Below are 18339 nucleotides of genomic sequence, written 5' to 3' on the forward strand. Positions count from 1 at the left end.
ATATTGAGAAAGCTTATTGGATAATGGAAGGAAAAGTCCATTATAGTGGATTTCTGGAAATGATAGAAAATCCCAGAGTACTTACTGGAGATTCTTGGATAGACTAAGCAGGCCAGAAATCACACTTATGCCTAAGCCTCTTGCAATCAGATTCCAAGAAATAAGGTACCAGTGAGAGAATTGATGCTCAAGGTTAGTGAAGAGTAAATGATTTATAGATCCCTTCTTCAAAAGTTTATCTGTCCTTGTCAAGGTCACATACAGTCCAGAGAACTTTAATGTGATCATGAAATTATACTGGTTATTTTGATATTTTTAGAATATAAGAAGCAAGTGTAGAAGAATGGAGAAGGCAAGATTTGCCCTGATTTTAAAAGTAATACTCAAAGAATGTTTCAAATTCTATAAAGATGAGCTTAAAACAAAATCAGAATTATTTTTAAAAATAGATGCTTTGTGGCTGTTTTTCTCAAAAAGTGGTAATAATTAATAAACAGCATTACAAATTAAACTAATTCCCTTTCTCAATAGATTCACTGACACAGTAAGAGAAAATTATCTGTATCCTGATTGCAAGGCAACTTAATTTCTCATGATCTTCTCCTAAATAGGAAGAAATTGAGTGAATCTCCACTTAAAGATGATTGGAAAGTTGATATGTATTATTCTAGCCAGGCGATACGTATTATGAGTATTAACCTTGGAAATACTAACATTTCGTACAGGATAATTGTCTATTGGGGGGAGGCTTTCCCATGCACTGTAAGTTGTTTATGAACATCCCTGGTCTGCCCCCAGTAGATGCCAGTAGCATTCCCCATCCCTGCCATGACAACCAAAACCATATCCAGACATTACCCAATGACCCAGGGGGTACAAAATCCATTTTGATTAGTGGGAGGTCTCTTGAGGCATGCCTAATATCTTTTCTAGGGAACATATTTTCACTAAATGTATATAAAATTTGCCAGTGATTTTGTGTAAAAGGACATTGTGAGGGAACCAAGATATAAATTTCTCTCAACTGGCCAGTATTCAGACTCAGTGCAATGAATTTCTCATGGATAGTTATAAATTCCTACATTTAAATTCAAATAACAAATTTCATAGGTATAAGTTAAAGGAGACCTGTCTTGGGAAAAGTCTGATGATTTAAATTAATCATAAATTCAATATAACCCAAAAAAGTATTAAAAGCTTTAAAAAAATAATGCAAACTTAAGTGTCATTATTAGAAGAATAAGGTTCAAATCAGGGACATTGATACAACGACTGTACTTTGGTCTTATAAGTACTATGGTCACTTGTATATCACATTTTGAGACAAACAAAGGTTTAAGAGAAGTATTAAGATTTTGAGAATTTTAGCATCCAGATAAGTTGAGTAATAACCAAGGGAACCCAGAATGTTAAGAACGGAGAAGAAAAAGCCCAGGCAAGGATGGAGGGAAAGTGATAATATTGGAAAGGCTGTCATGCGGAAGATAGAGTACATTCCATTTTGCACAGAGAAAACCAAAGAACTAGCAAGTGGAAACAATAGGAATCTAGAAATGAGAAATCACAACTACCCCACCATGAAACAGACTACCTTGCAAAAGGAGCAATCAGTCCTTTAGTCATGGCTAGGGAATGCTTTGTCTGGGATACCGTAAAAGTGCCATCTATATTAGAACTATTAACTCAAACCTTTAAAATTATCTTAATTCTGAACTTATAATTTTATGTGAATTCTACTCTATTAGTAACTGCCCAGAACATTTCTGTTATACTGTTAAGGAGGTAAACTTTATTTTCTCTTTTATCTTCTAGTAAAGTATCTAATTCTAAATATGCAAAGCATTTAAATGTATTATATTTTAAAACTCTCGCAAACTACAAGTTGCCTCATCGCACTTTTCTTTTTTTTTTAAGATTTTATTTATTTTGAGAAAGAGAGCATGTATTGGGGGGAGGAACAAGAGGAGAGAGAGTCTCAGACAGACTCTATACCCAGCAGGGGGGCCAATGCGGGGCTTGATCCCAGGACCCTGAGATCATGACCAGAGCTGAAATCAAAGAATCGGATGCCTAACCACCTGAGCCACCCAGGTGCCCCTTATTAATAATCTTACTTATCTAAATAAGTAAGATAGAGTGACTGCCCAAGGACTCACAGCTAATGATTTTCAAACCAGACTTCAGGCCCCAAAAATCTGGCCCTAAATTCTGTGCTTCTGACATAACATTACTATTTTATCTAACCGTGAAAACACGTTGTTCTAAACAGTAAATATCAGATCAGAGGTATTCAACAAAACTTATTATTTATTTATTTACTCACTTCTTTAAAGACTTCTTTTATTTGTTGCTATTTTTACTGGAGTATCAATATTGTGGCTCCACATTCTATGTTTTTTTCAGGGAGTTATTTTGCATTCTTAAGCAGGGTTGATCAGTGGCATCTTAGAAACCATTACTATTTCTTTCACAGAACTGATTCAGGTAAGAAGAGACTTCGGATGCTACCATTTGAATACCCACGTTCCTCACCCAGAATTGCTATCTTGTTTGAGGGAAGACCACCCAATGATTGTGTAAGAGAACTTGCACAGGCACAAGACATACTTATCATAGTTGGTCTAGAATCACTCCGTCTCCTTGATAAAAGAGGAACTATCAAGAAGTGATCAAAGCATCTTCTTTGTTTAAGCCTCATGAAGAATTACTTCCTCCTTCTCAATGAATTTAATTTTGAGGTCAATTAGGTGGGTTTTTCTGTTTGCTTATTTTTTGTTTTTTTTTGTTTTTGTAGTCCATTTACCACTTTGGAATATTGATGACCTCCATAAGATGGATGCATTTTATGGACAGAGTCTTCTTTGCTGTGCGGTCGATATGTACAATGTATCTTCAAAATCCTTAATCAAGTATTCCAATCTCTGGAGAAGTTTGTCTTCAAATGAATATCATGTTGTTCCAAATAGTGGATATATGAGATGAACAGAGTGATTTACATATATTAGTACTCAATAAATATTTGAAGGTTGAACTTGTAAAAACAAAGCAAAATTAATTTATATAAAAGTCAGGTAGCTGAACAAGTTATAAAAAAGATACTGCCTATGTAGATTTAAATGTACATGATACCTCCTGAATGCTAACTTAATCCTCACTGAACCATTTATCTTCAGTATTATTTTTATAACAAAGTTTTGTTTATATCCAAGATCTGTTTTGTTGGTTTGGTTCTGAACATGTTAGGGAATTTTTGATGTCCTTTGAAGATTTGATGAGCCTAGTTAGACTCTCTTCCCAGGAAAATGCTTTTCTGAATATATCTGTCAAATTTTATTAATAAATATTGTTAGAGGTTACTAATCCCTGGGTTCTGGGGATCTATGTCCCACTGGTCAAGAATCCTTTATCTGTTTACTACTGGTAAATTTTATACTATTTATTTCATCATCTTTAAAAATTCTTACATCTTTTTTTTTTATAAAGATTTTATTTATTTGACAGAGAGAGAGAGAGATCACAAGTCGGCAGGCAGAGAGAGAGGGGGAAGCAGGCTCTCTGCCTAATGAGGGACTTGATCCCAGGACCCTGAGATCATGATCTGAGCTGAAGGCAGAGGCTTAACCCACTGAGCCACCCAGGTGCCCCTAAAAATTCCTACATTTTTAAGGTAAGCTACATAACATAGCCTTTAACTTAGACATTGAGAAGAGGTAGATTGTTTCCCCCATTATATTTAAAGTTATGAGTTAATAAGAAATAATATGTGTCTAGAACAAGGTAGGTATAAAATGGCTTAAACACTCATGTTCAAACATTTTACTGTGAAAAAGGAGAAAAAGACCGAACTCATGCTTTCCTATCAGATTACTCTCAAAGGCCAGAGTTTTAAATCAGTTGCCAGTTAACAGTGGGACTGAAACTTACAGAAAGTAATTGAAGGATCATCTCATTTCCACAGTGACTTTGCTTTTGCGGGAAAAAATAGTTAGTGAGAGATGAAAAAGTATATTCCTTTACACACTTGTCTTCTGAATTTTTATTTTTCAAATAGCACAACCTGAGAAAACATTTTTGACATGTTTTCTTGAATTCATTATTCTTATGGAAAAACAATAGCACACAAGGAGCCACCTTTTCTTTGCACTTAGTCGTGCAAGGCACATTAGTTCTTATTGTCCTTACTACCCTGGGAGGTTGGTATTATTACCTTTTTCTTTTAAAGAATTTACTTACTTATTTGAAAGAGAGAGAATGAGAGAGAGAGCACAAGAAGGGGGAGGGTCAGAGGGAGACCAGCAGACTCCCCACTGGGCAGGGAGCCTGATGTGGGACTTGATCAGGACTCCAGGATCATGACCTGAGCCGACAGGCAGTTGCTTAACCAAATGAGCCACCTGGGTGCCCTACCCTTAATTTACTAATGCGAAGAGGGAGAGAAATGAGGTAACTCGTAGCTAGTAAGTGATAGTATTGGAGTTTAATCACAGATTTACTTGAATTATTCCGCTTTTTATAGAGAAAATCGTATGTATGAAATCAGCATCTTCATGTTGTTCTTAACTACTTTTTATGAGTTTGCAGTTTCCTGGACAGCAAGATGAACAGATGTAAACAAAAGTACATTTCATGGCTATATCTTTATGTCTATGAATGTAGATGCACTTAATGAACGTTAAACTCCAGAAAAATAGTGGCGATATTCTTCCCCTGTTTGTCTAAAGGGCAGGTTTTCCTTTCAAACTCAGTCTTCCTTATGGGGCCACTTTGTTCCAAAATGGTGCCGCATATATATATTTTTTTAAATCAAGAAATCCACAGTTGTATTAAGAAATATTTTATTAACAAAACAGTAAATTCCACTTGCTTAGCATTTCCAATAATGGATAAATTGGCCTTGCAACAGAAAAAAAAACAAAACAAAACCCTTAGATACCCAATCACACAAAGTACTAGAAGGGTAGGGTTATGTGGCCTTCCTTTGATGTCTTGGGGACTGACCACCTCACACATTATTGTAGTATTTGTGTTTGTTTGTTTGTTTTTAAAGGCAACACATTACATGGATAAAAAAGAAGCATACTCAATCAGAAAAGTTACAGTCTAGACATGTAATCAATTTTATGCCAGGTAGTGTGAAATCCTGTTGACTGCAAACTATTCATGGAACCCGGATACATTTGGTATGAAGATACTTAGGATCTTATTCATGTCTTTTTTTTTTCTCTCTAGCTCATGTTCCTCTCTTTTCTTTCTCTATTCAAAAAGAAAGAAAGAAGAAAAAAAGAAAAAAATTGCTAGATTTTGTGTAGGCCAATAACATTAGAAGTATTTTTACTGACAATATTAGATTACATCATTGCATGAAATTTTAAAATTTATGCTGGAAAGAAACAATGAAATCAATCCCAAACAACATGCTTCATAGATATACTGCTTAAAAATACCATTATTTATTTTCTATCAGATTTTGGAATCTTTCCAGATGGAAACTAGTTCAAGTTCAGTAGATCATATGGAAAAGCAACTGTTTCTTTTTAAAACCTCAAGATGTAAATTAGTGGTTTCATATTTACCTTCTTATTTCACTGGCTTTCCCTGAGTAAGACTGAATGAGAGGAAAAAAAAAAAAAAAGACATGAATTCTTGAAGCTAGCAACTTAAAAAAAGAAGAAAATCTGAAACACAAGATATGGATACTAAATTTTAGTTTTAAACCTCTACTTTCTGGGTCATGAAAAGCCTTTAAGACTTTTCACACACCACAATTACTTGGCAACCATAGATAGTGGTGATTTGCTATAAATTATACGTATTTCTAAGGTGCTGTATGTCTGAAATCCAGGCCACTTCTTGGCTTTTTTCATCATCTAAAGTATCACAAAAGATGTTTTGCATTTTTTTTTTTGCCTTTGCTGATTAAAGCTAATTGTAAAGGTATTCTCTTTTATGAAATCTAATATCATTCATTTAGGAGATGTTAAAGTAACGCGACCAATTTTTACTGAGGCATCACCTTCCAATCTAATAATGCATTTCCTTTGCATTGCCTGCTCATATTAGTAATTTATTGCTATGAACATCGTTGATACCATATGCAAAAACAAGTGTATAATCTATACTTTTCTATTACTTAATGTGTGTTAAACTAAAACTATATTTAATGGTATATACGTAAAACCAGAGAAGTTAAAATATGGTCAATAATCGACAAATAATGATTTTTTTAGATGGATAGTAATACAGAATCAAAAATTACTGAAAATACTTTCTTAGTTGAGAAAATGTTTACTTTCCAAAGTGTTCATCATGCATATCAGGTTCAGAGACTATATATATATATATATATGTATATATATATATATATATATGAAATTTTATTGGAAACAAAGTTTTTAATTGCAGCAGCCAGGGTTAAGGTATAGATTAACCAATTTTGCTTCTGTAACCTCCCTTACATAATGGTTCATATTCATGCAGCAATATACCAGTGATATTCTATTTGATAAGAAAAGGTTCCATTTCATTAGGGACTAAAATATTCTCAGGGTTTCTTGAGAGCATGATCTCAGTGAAGCAAATCACCCCATTTATCATCGATACCTTGGCACAATTATCTTCCTTCCTTCCTGCTTTTCAATTTGTCAGTAAACATTTGCTGTTACACATATGCTCGGGTTTTCCATCATATCTGATGGAGTCCTCTGGATTGGTTGTGTGTGTGTGTGTGTGTGTGTGTGTGTGATTGTAAATGATGAAAGTATGTGGAAAATGTGAGTATTGGGGGGAGAAAAGAAGATTATAAGATACATATGTATATATTTTACCTTCTAATTCACACCTTCATACAAATACTAAAACTTAATTGCAACAGAATGAAAGCTGTACATGTTAGAAAAAAAAAGTAGCTGAGTCTTTTTATATACATTCATACATATCTTCCTTAGAATAAACACTACATTGTAATTTTTTTAAAAAAGTAAGTAACTGTGGCAATTTATAATGGTGGCAAAAAAAAAACAAAAACCCTGAAATAATTGTTGCTCTGATGTCATAAAACTCCCTATACTTAGCAACACTTATAACATTGAATTTACCAAAAATGGCTGAAGAGCAGAGATATATTTTGCATTTTCTATACAACAGGCTATAAAACGTCACTTATCACAGTCCAGAAAGCACACAGAGATGGATTTTATATAAACATATGTAATAACATATTAAGCGTGCATGAAAATTTCCCAATGATTGCATCTATGCCCTCTTGGTTTTTTGTTTGTTTGTTTTGAAATTTTAGTGTGAAATGTGCCTTATATTTCACGTTGTTGAAAATAAGGCCTCCATACTTTTTTCCCTCACAACCAGAAAGGGGGCTTTTTGAATGTGTTCCTACACAAGTCTTCAAAAAAGCCAGCACTTTGTTTCAAATGCAAGTTCCAACCACCGCTCCAGTTGCGCCAGGTGGCAAACCCAAAGGTTTGCAGGTTGGGTCATTCAAAATGACACAGTCTTCTCTGGCAATCGGACTAACTGACTTCTCAGGAAAGCGCTAGCACTTTGGCTAAATCCAGGATCATAGGTAGCTTCTTTTTTTTTTTTTTTTTTTTTTTTTGTGGTGTGTGTTGTGTTTTTGTGTTGTGCCTTGATGTTGTAATACTCCTTTGCTTTATGAATGCGTGCGGTCATCACTGTCTTTTAGGAATGTTCCAGCAACATAAAGACAGGCAGAGTAAATGAAAACACTGTGGATGTTAGGGAATTTATTGGCCCCTGTTTTTTGTTTTTTTGTTTTTTTTTTCCTTTCTTTTTTGGAGAAACAAGAGCATGAGATACTTTTTATTTTTTAAAAACAGTCTTTCCTTCCTGATTGCATTCCCTGTCTTCTTTTGTATGTGCTTCGTAAAAAGGAAAGTAAATAAGTTTATATTATGTCTCAGATAAAATGAAGACTATTTCTATACAAGGGTCTTTTTAAGATCTTGGGATCAGACGTAATACTCTTTATCCTTGTTTTTCTTATTTTTGTTGGCGCTTTTCGCACTGCTGGGTTGTTTCTCCTTTACGACAGCCCCATTGGACTGTGCTGAGTTACTGATGTAGTTTCGGCTCTCGTCCACATGGTATGAGCCTTCATCCCGGTTCCTGTACTTGTACATGGCATAGAGGAGGATGAGGATGCACAGGGCGGCCGCAGCTACTATCCCCACCACCATGCCCGTGGTGCTGCTGGACTCCCGGATCACTTCTGCTGAGCCTGGGTATGGCTCTCTCCCGCCTGCTCGGGTTGGGTTAGCTGTAGGAAAGAGGGTGAGAAAAACAGCGTGATTACTAAGTTCACTGAACCCCCGAGAGCTATATTAACATTCACCATCTATTTCCATACCTAATGGAATAACATCTACTGCTTTAGGAAAAGTCTACTGCTGCTAAAGGTAGCAATCCCTATGCCTCGTGGTCACTAAAAACTAGGGACTATGAATCAAAGGACTTGGGGAGAGATTTGTCTCCATCTGTTCTTTATCACAGATCAGTTTTGTTAACAAGATTTTGTAAGTGCAGCCCCAAATAAGCTTCATGTAGCTCTTAAGGGCCACGTTGATGTGTCAGGTGAAAAATCATAAAGCCAACATGGTAAATAAAATTATAATGACACTACGTTATAATATCAGAGAGTATTAATTTAGCAACCAAATTGATGTTCATGCAGACCACTAGGGTAAACTCTAGACTCTGAATTATGATAGCTGAACTTAGTATTACTTTAGAAATCATACTGCCTCATACACTAATGAATATGGTATTGAAAATAGGATAATCCAGACATTCTGAAGACGTCTCTCACTCGTTTGTAAAAGCATGATTTTAGTCACATCTTTACAAACTAAAACAAAACTGAATAGTTTTGGAGGTTTATTTATTCATATAAGTATATATGCTTCGCTGATCCATTAGCAGTGGTTGGGTGGCCACCAAAACTAAATTTGGGAAGGTGAAGAAGGAAAATTCTTTTTTCTCAGTTTTACAGACTTTCTAAATTGGGTATAAGTCAAAATTCAGTGCTTAATAGATAATAATGAATAAAAGACTGGCTAGCCTACTTTTCTTCAACTGGCAAAATTCTCCTTCAAGTCTTTCCCAAGTATAAATAAAGCTCTTCCATGGATACAAGAAATGGAGTACAGGGTTCATTAATGTCTTCTCCAGGGCATAGTCAGGCACTGAAAGTGATGAAAGACAGAAAGAAAAAGTCCTGGGATTTAATTTGCGAATAGGATCTGGGGGGCAGGGAGAAACTCTTTTTCTTTACAAAATTAACTTTTTGGGGGGGGATTTTTAAAATAGGAACTGTACAGAGATAAAAATCTATCCTATCGGGGCACCTGGGTGGCTCAGTGGGTTAAGCCTCTGTCTTCTGCTCAGGTCATGATCCCAGGGTCCTGGGATCGAGCCCCGAGTCGGGCTCTCTGCTCAGCAGGGAGCCTGCTTCCCCCTCTCTCTCTGCCTGCTGTGCTGCCTACTTGTGATCTCTGTCTGTCAAATAAATAAAATCTTAAAAAAAAAATCTATCTTATCTTTGACTCAGGTCACTATTTCTCTATGGATTGTGTTTTCTTTCTCTGAATCTCTGTCTTCTCCTTTGTCTTACAGAAAAAAAATTACTTTTCAGGTGTAGTGAATTAAAATTGCTGTAATTTTCAAAGTATTTTTTGCAAATTATACAGAATGAATTAAAGATTGTATACATATCAGACATATAGGTATGTGTATATAAGTGGGGTGTGTGTTTATACAGAAATTGAACAGTTCAAGACTAAAACTGTGCTTTTTACTATTATTAAATATCATTTAGTAGCTATTTTTTAATATTTCTACAAAAGTTCCTATTAAATATTGGTAGTCATTTACCAGCTATAGCTCTGTACTGCTTTGTAATGCCATTTTTCAAACATCATCAAGATTTCTTCTGCATCATGGGGGAGTGTCTTGCTGTCACTTTCCTTTCCTTCCCCAAATAAAGCCTTACATATAGAGCCACTGACAAAGTTACAGTTCTCAGGCTCAAAGCAGCAATACGCTGTGTTCTGGAGCTGTAAAATGTATCAGGTGAAACATTTCAATGCAATGTCACTGCTGAGTTTACAAAAGCCCATGTAATGTTGTTGAATAAAAAGCCTTGTTGTTGCTTCTGTGGCCAAGGGGGAAGGAGACAAAGACTGTAATCCACGGCATTTGATTACAGGAAATTAATTTCCTCTTAAGAAGAATAGAACCTACTGCAGGAACTCTGTCACTCCCTCACAAACCAAAGACAGCGCCTGCTCTTTCAAAGACAGCCATCTTTGCCCAGGTCTGCCAATTAGCTCAGCTGCGGACTTTCACTGAAGGACAACTTGTTACTGGCTCATTTGTGGATCGCTCTTTTAACATGGTGTCTTCACGCTAAAGGAAGGGTTTTATTTAAATGGTACTTAAATCTTTTCCCCCATCCTGATGGAATGTCTTTATTTTAAACACATTTTTCATCATGATCTCACTTTGTCAGAGAAGAATGGAGAGAATGGATATAAAATCCTAATCACATAGTTCATGCTAAGAAGACTTGAGAGTTTTAATGAAATGCAGGGTTGAAATGTTCTGTACTAAGAGTATATACGCTCATTTTTTTTTTCTAGCTAGGAACTGGTATCATAAATGGACTATTTTATCCAAGAATTTTAATCTTATTTTTATCTGCTCTAATATTTCTGATATATTGTCACAACAACCATGTAAGTAGCACAGCAACAACAAGTTGATGTTAAAATTAGAATGAGATGCAAAGACCAAAGCAAAGCCTCAATTTTGCCATACAGGCATTTGATAAACACCTCCTATTTAAGGAAAATACTCGCCTTTTTTTGCAACTCCAGCCAAAATGTTGCTTAAGTCACATGCAGGACTAAAAATATCTCTGTAACCCACATGTAAATAAAGATTCTAAGTATCATTTTTTAAAAATAACCGACCAAAAAAGTGCCAAAACCCAGTGATGAAACACTTTATCCTTTTTCCCCCCTGATTCACATTTAAAAATTAATAACCACCACAGGTATTATTATAGGTCTGTTTGCAATATATAGTTGCTTCCATATCTCACTGATTATTTAATTTTTTTTCTGTTTTTGCTTTACATCTGAAGGTAAGTGACATTTTTCTTAACCTTTGTGCTAAGATCAGAAGTATTTATACACCAAAGACATCTCTCCCAGATGTGCAATAAAAGGCTAGAGAAATATGGGGTGCCAGGGTGGCGCAGTTTGTTAAGCTTCTGACTCTTGGTTTCAGCTCAGGTCATGATCTCACGGTCCTGGGATTCAGCCTCACACTGGGCTCCCTGCTCAGCACAGAGACTACTCATCCCTCTCCCCTTCTCTCTGTTCCTATAGCTCTTCCCCACTCTCTCTCAGATAAATAAATAAAACCTTTTTTTAAAAAAAGGCTAGAGAAATGTAAAGATATTTATAAATTATGCACTGGTTTCACTTATTAATGGTTTATTTTGATGATTGTTGGAAAACTTTTGAGGAAATTTCATATTAATTTAAATGTAGAGAATAGTAGAAATGGCCAAAAAAGCTAAATGTCTTCTTATATAATTTGGTGAAAATTTATACAATACCCAAAGAACAAATAATCCAGTCAAGAAATGGGCAGAGGACATGAACAGACATTTCTGCAAGGAAGACATCCAGATGGCCAACAGACACATGAAAAAATGCTCCACATCACTCGGCATCAGGGAAATACAAATCAAAACCACAATGAGATACCACCTCACACCAGTCAGAATGGCTAAAATTAACAAGTCAAGAAATGACAGATGCTGGCGAGGATGCGGAGAGAGGGGAACCCTCCTACACTGTTGGTGGGAATGCAAGCTGGTGCAACCACTCTGGAAAACAGTGTGGAGGTTCCTCAAAAAACTGAAAATAGAGCTACCCTACGACCCAGCAATTGCACTCCTGGGTATATATCCTAAAGATACAAACGTGGTGCTCCGAAGGGGCACGTGCACCCGAATGTTTATAGCAGCAATGTCCACAATAGCCAAACTGTGGAAAGCGCCTAGATGTCCATCAACAGATGAATGGATAAAGAAGATGTGGTATATATACACAATGGAATACTATGCAGCCATCAAAAGACATGAAATCTTGCCATTTGCGACGACGTGGATGGAACTAGAGGGTATCATGCTTAGCGAAATAAGTCAATCGGAGAAATATAACTATCATATGATCTCTTTGATATGAGGAAGTGGAGATGCAAGGTGGGGGGGTTTGGGGGGAGGTAGGAAAAGAAAAAAATGAAAAGATGGGATTGGGAGGGAGACAAACCATAAAAGACTCAATCTCAAGAAACAGACTGAGGGTTGCGGGGGGGAAGGGGGATGGGAGAGGGTGGTGGGGAAATGGACATTGGGGAGGGTATGTGCTATGATGAGTGCTGTGAAATGTGTAAACCAGACGATTCACAGACCTGTACCCCTGGGGATAAAAATACATTATATGTTTATTAAAATAAAAAAATTAAAAAAAAAAAAAAAAAAGGAAACAGAGTCATCTCTTAACCCTTTGTAGCAATAAGAAAAAAGGAATTTGATCAGAGAGATCCATACGCAATTTTTTTATTTCATGCACTTGAGAATTTTGCATTCCCTTCACACTCCATAATACACTAAATCAAGAGATTTTAAATAAATATGACAATCCAAATATGTTTTCTCAGCAGTGCTAAAAACCAAACAAATGAACTACAGTTTACTTTCACTCTGTCTACCTTTCCCTGTCCCAGCATGTGATGAGAACACTTTCAAAACAGGTAAGAGTCAAGGAGGGAGCTGAGAGAATGGAATACATACACACTAGGGGTAAGTCTGTCAATGGTCAAAAGCTAGCAGACTTCGGGGTGAAACTAAGCTAAATGGACCAGAGGTACAGAGAGCCCAGGTCAATGGAAAACTTGAGCAGGACCAGGAATGAGTACTGAATAAGCCAGAGCACCTAAGGGTCCTTTCTCCTGACTGAAAACAGGCAAGTAAGCATCCAGCTGCGGGGGTGACACATGTATTTTGATTTGAGGCTTAGGTTGGAAGCCAAAAAGAGAGAGAGAGAGAGAGAGAGAGAGAGAAAGAGTAGATGAAATATCCTAAGTGCCCATTTATACCCCATTTCCATGATTCATAAAGTAGGAAAGCATCATGAATGATACACAATTTATGTGAACACTAAAACAACAGATGATCTTCCTTCTGTGTCATTCATGCCCATCATCATGTAACCCTCAGAGTCCCCCGGAATAGAATAAACTACAAGGTTTGCTATCTGTGTGTGGGTGTGGGGGGGGGGCATGTCCACACACCTGAAGGGCCGTATGAAGGCTTCTGATACTGCCTAAATGATTCCGAAGCTACTGACTGCACTGGCAAGGACAAAGAGCCGTCAAAAGGGTTATAGCCTCTTTCATAGAAGCTACTTTTCAGATAAATGGCTGTGAAAGTATTCCTTGGACCCAGAGATGGGTAAACATTGCTATCTTAGAGGACAGATAAAAACTGATTTTTTAATTCTCCCTTTATCTCTGTCAAATATTTGGTAAGACCTGACAGTCTCTTTCAGAAGCCATCTACATAGTCTGCTTTGGCCCAGATTGATCAAGAATCCTGTATGTCAGCTCTATGTATTTCCTTGTTTTTCACTGTCTGATTAATATTGTGATTATTTAGACAGGCACAGTCTTTCTAGTATTAGGACCCTAATTAACGTAGTTCCCCACTATACCCTAACCCAGCTTATTCATATGAGATAATAATTCATTATGGAAAATGTTCAGAGCAAAAGACACATCCCCATGCCTTGCCACATAAAAAGAATAAAAATGCATTTGTACTTTCCCAAAAAATTTAAAAATGAAACATTCAAAATTTTAGCTTATCCATAGCTTTGCTGAGATAGTTATTTTAAACTACCACAACAGGAAGAGAAACTGTCCTGATGTATGTTCTTTCTTTATTTTTGACAGCCTTTGGCACTACATCTGTGAAAGAACATCATTTCCCCAAATAAGAACTCATTTAGATCCAGTTAAAAACACATGGAACAAGCATGCTTAAGTGACCCATGAGGCTATGGCAGAGAAGAGAAAAGAGAAGACTTTGTGGCAGGTCTCCCTCCTCACCAGTCCCTCTGACCCTCTGCCACCAAACCCTTTGCTCCTCTCTGCTCTCCCTTCTACTTCCCCTCTCTACCTCTTCTGGGTGGCCCTCTCCCAGCTCGTGACTTGTCTTTGAAAATGGCCTTCAGAGACCATAACGGGTCAGCAAGGTGTTCAATGAGTGATAAAACCTATTGCCAAGCTCCTAACCTCAAATCACAATACAAAAGAGTCTTTACTGGCAAAAAAAAAAAAAAAAAAAAAAAAAAAAAAAAAAAAAAAGAAGTCTAAATGTGATTGTTTCACCAGAACATAGTCTTTGTGTTTCATACTGGAATGGCTTACCTTATCATTTAACCTTCTACATTTGTTTACAGAATAAAATCATATACTTTATCACAATAAATGCTCTTCTATTACAAATTTTAAAAACTTTGGTTAGGCGGATGGGGACGTGTAGGGCACATTAAGTCATCACGCTTTGCACTGGAGCCTGTATTTATCAGTTTGCCACTTTCAGATTGTATCTAGTCATAACCTTAGTTTAGGCAAATGGGGGATATAAAGCCCACATTTACTTAGCAAGATGATTCACAACTGAAGCTCTAAAATAACATTGTATTCTGGAAGGTAAATTTTTGAACATTAGCCAATTTTTCCAAAGAGGCTTCCCTCTGCAATGGAAAGTGTCTGGCATCCTTTGGTTATTCTTTCTGAGACTGGAAAAACAGCAACCAGATATTGTTATGAAAAAGTAAAACTGCTCTTGATTTATGTTCTTAAAATACTTTTTGAGAAATGATGTTTAAAGCCCTAATTCCTGTCACATAAAATGAAGGTTGGGTGGGAAATATAAGGTGGGACCTTATATTTCCATTGGTGAGTTCACCAAGGCAATAACCATGCCATCAGATGCTCTTTTTATCACTCAAATTGTCATTTTTATGAAACTATTTTGTATACTTGGATGAGCTGTTCTTTCACTGTAACCTTATTATATTTATGTTGTTTCCAAACTTAGCTTTGTAGGGTAAGATTACAGTTTCCAGGCAATTCTTATTGTTGGTTTTATTTCTTCAATATAGACTCTTTGTGTAGAGGTATGTCATCAACCATGACCCTATCACATCGAGGATGAAGCAAGAATTTCACTATATACTGATGACAATGAAAATTCTGCTTTTGAGTTTGAAGGAAAAAATATAAGAGACTTCCAATTTAAAATGGTATCATAATGATAAAATCATAAAAATTGATTGAAATGATAAGAAATGATAAATGATTAAAAAAACAGAACATGAGCTATATATTTCAGATCAGGAGGGTATATAAAGGATTATAAAACTCCATAATGCTCAACATATATCATCTTGCCACCTGGAATTGTTAGATATCCTATCTTACAATATCCTTTTTAAAACTTATTGGCAAGATGCATTTATTGAATTTTTTTCTAAGAGTCTTTGACCAGTCTTTCTGGTTTTATCATAAAGTAAAAGTGATCAATTTAAAATTTCTGTCTCCACCCCATGTAGGAAAAAGCTGTCTAAAATGATCTCATTAGGACAGAGCACTGTACTGTGTTTAATAGATGTAGAAATTATTATAATTCTAGGCTAGTCTTGAAAATGGTTTCAGATTAATGGGGGAAGGTTTGATTTTTCCAGTACTCAGTTTCATTAATACTGTGAAAAGAAAATTGGAATTGTAGGCTCCTGGGGTGTTTGTAAATTGAGATTAGCACAGTTTTGTCCCTCATCTCCAGAAAAATAAAGTTTATTATTTTTTCTGCCTCTGTGCTTCAACACAACCTGGGTCAGAAGAAACAATCATGATGCAATCCCTCAAAAGGATACACGTTTAAATGCCACAGCTGCAGGAAAGCAGGTAGGCAAAGATTTGTATGCATGCGCTAATTTCAGCTCACACTGTAGTTTTTTGAAAGGTGATGAATGCTGGATGTTTCAAATCCCTCCCATTTTCCCTTGCCATCAACTCCACCCATGCTTTGCATATTCAGAAGTTTGCTCGTGCAGGTCAGACAAAAGGCTTGAGGGAGGACATGTCTGACATGTCTTAGCCCTTCTAATAAAATGGAGATTCAGAAAGAACTTGGAAATCAATAAGACTTTGCTACCTGTGTGGCTGCTTGGCCTAACATTTTCCTCTTTCAAAGACACAAAGGCACCTGCGTGAAGGGATACACCCCTGGGAGATTGAGAGATTATCTTTACCAGAGATCTCAGTACTACATGGGAGGGTATGCTAGCCTCAGAAAAACTCATCCTGTGCCTGGAGGACAGGAAGCACCAACTAGGGCAAGCTACTACCTCAAACGACAGCACATGGGACTAAAAAGGCAAGAGACAATCATACCCTGTATGACTTTGGTCACAGTGAAAACTAATAGAGCAACACACACATGCTCCCTCATCTCTGGGAGAAGCCAGAGGATCATGGCATTTACAGAAGCCCGCTCTTCAATCACCGAATACTTTGTAAACTGTGCAGCTATAGCTTAGTCATCCGCAGGCTTCATAAAATTTAACATGGTCATTGTGCCCATAAGGTTTTGTCAGAACCCTTGAAAGTGTCAAGGTATTTACTGAAGTATCAGACCTTCATGGTCTGCCCACAGCTACCTACTCAAATTTGTCTTCACTTTCTTTCAAAGGAATCTGCAGTCATAATTTTATTGCTGCCCCTCGTTTCCACATGCCAATAAAATTCTACCCACATGCCTGGCTCATATGATCTTTCTCATCGTGCCTGGCTCAATACTACATATTCCTCAAAATTAGCTTACTGCTCTATCTTTTGTGAAGTTTCTTAAGAATATCCACTCCTTCTGTCAACTAAAACATAGCGAACCAGAGTTATGTCTGAAGGACTGTGTTAGGTCCTCGGGGTAAAGTGGATAACCATACACACTTGACACTGCCATCATGGACCTTGAGTATTCCAACCAAGAATCATACAGTTAAACTTAAAAGCAACAGCTGGAACATGTGTGATGAAAGAAAAGGGTAGTACCATGCAGGAGTAGAATAAGGGTTTCTGATTTATACTGGAGAGTCAGAAAGACCTGACTTGGTGACATTTATGCTGACACATGGAAAAGGTTTAGAGACTAGACAAGTAAAAAGTGGGCAAAGGAGTCTTCTAGTCAGGAGGAATGAGGAGGAATGACCTTGTGGAAAGAAAGCTTGTTTTTCAGAAACTTAACAAAAACCAGAATGGCTGTAGCACAGTGAATGTTGGGGGGGGGGTGAGAAGAAATTTGAAGGTGGATATAAAACTTAACATACGGATTATAAGCCATACAATGAAGCCATACATGATGAGATCAGCATATTTGACTTCATAAAAAGCAACAATTTTATTGGGAAAAAAGGAGTCACTAACCAAGTGAAAATGCAAATGAGAAGGAGAGGAAAAATATGTGTAGCATATATAACACACTAAGAGTTAATACCTCTAAAATACAAGGAACATATATCAAGTGACATGAAAAAGACCAAACAACCCATATAAGAATGGACAAAAATGTACACAGGCAAGCAGAGAACAGAAGATCCAAATGGGTGATTAAATGTAGGGCAAGATGCTCAATTTCACTAGAATAGAAGTCAAAATAAAATGAGTTGTTTTTTTTTTTAACAAAACTAGAGGAATAAAAAAAAAGAAATAGTGATAATGTGGTAAACATATTTATTTGGGAAATGGGCAATACTGCTGGTGAGAATATGAGTTCTTCAATCATTTTTAGGAAGTAATCTAATAATACCTCCTAAAATTTTAAAAAGATTAAATTGCAGTGGATGATGGGTACATGTGAGCTCATTATACAGCCCTTTAACTTATTATATGCTTGAAATTTACAATGATACAAGTTAAAAAAAATACACAAATATTTTTATCAAGCAACCTCAGTTTGGGAAATATACCAGCATATAAATATATAAATACAGAATGTTTGCTATAATGTTATAAGAAGAAAAGAAAAAAGTGTAAAAACTTAAGAGTTTGATAACAAGGCTATGGTTAAATAAATTACAGCACACCCATAGTCTAGACTTTTATGAGCGTTGAAAATAGGAGTTAGAGTCAAATCTGTCAACCTGAAACATGTCCATAATATATTAGTAA

The 18339-nt window shown here is 36.3% G+C and overlaps 1 protein-coding gene across 33 annotated transcripts in view; it reads right to left on the reverse strand.

Moving 5' to 3' along the window:
- Positions 1-7608: 7608 nt before the first annotated feature.
- Positions 7609-18339, reverse strand: part of NRXN1 (neurexin 1) — a gene marked incomplete at its 5' end in the record, with an annotated part of 1159071 nt that continues 1148340 nt past the window's right edge. For 16 of the 33 annotated variants that reach the window (XM_080814815.1, XM_080814809.1, XM_080814838.1 and 13 more), the window contains one exon: positions 7609-8290. In XM_080814815.1, coding sequence (XP_080670941.1) covers positions 7983-8290 — 308 coding nt within the window. In that variant the 3' untranslated portion in view covers positions 7609-7982. The remainder of the gene's footprint in view (positions 8291-18339) is intronic. The other 17 variants (XM_080814833.1, XM_080814832.1, XM_080814824.1 and 14 more) reach the window with 2 other exon arrangements.

This window comes from Martes martes, assembly GCF_963455335.1.
Source record: "Martes martes genome assembly, chromosome: 9".
NCBI classification, from domain to species: Eukaryota; Metazoa; Chordata; class Mammalia; order Carnivora; family Mustelidae; genus Martes; species Martes martes.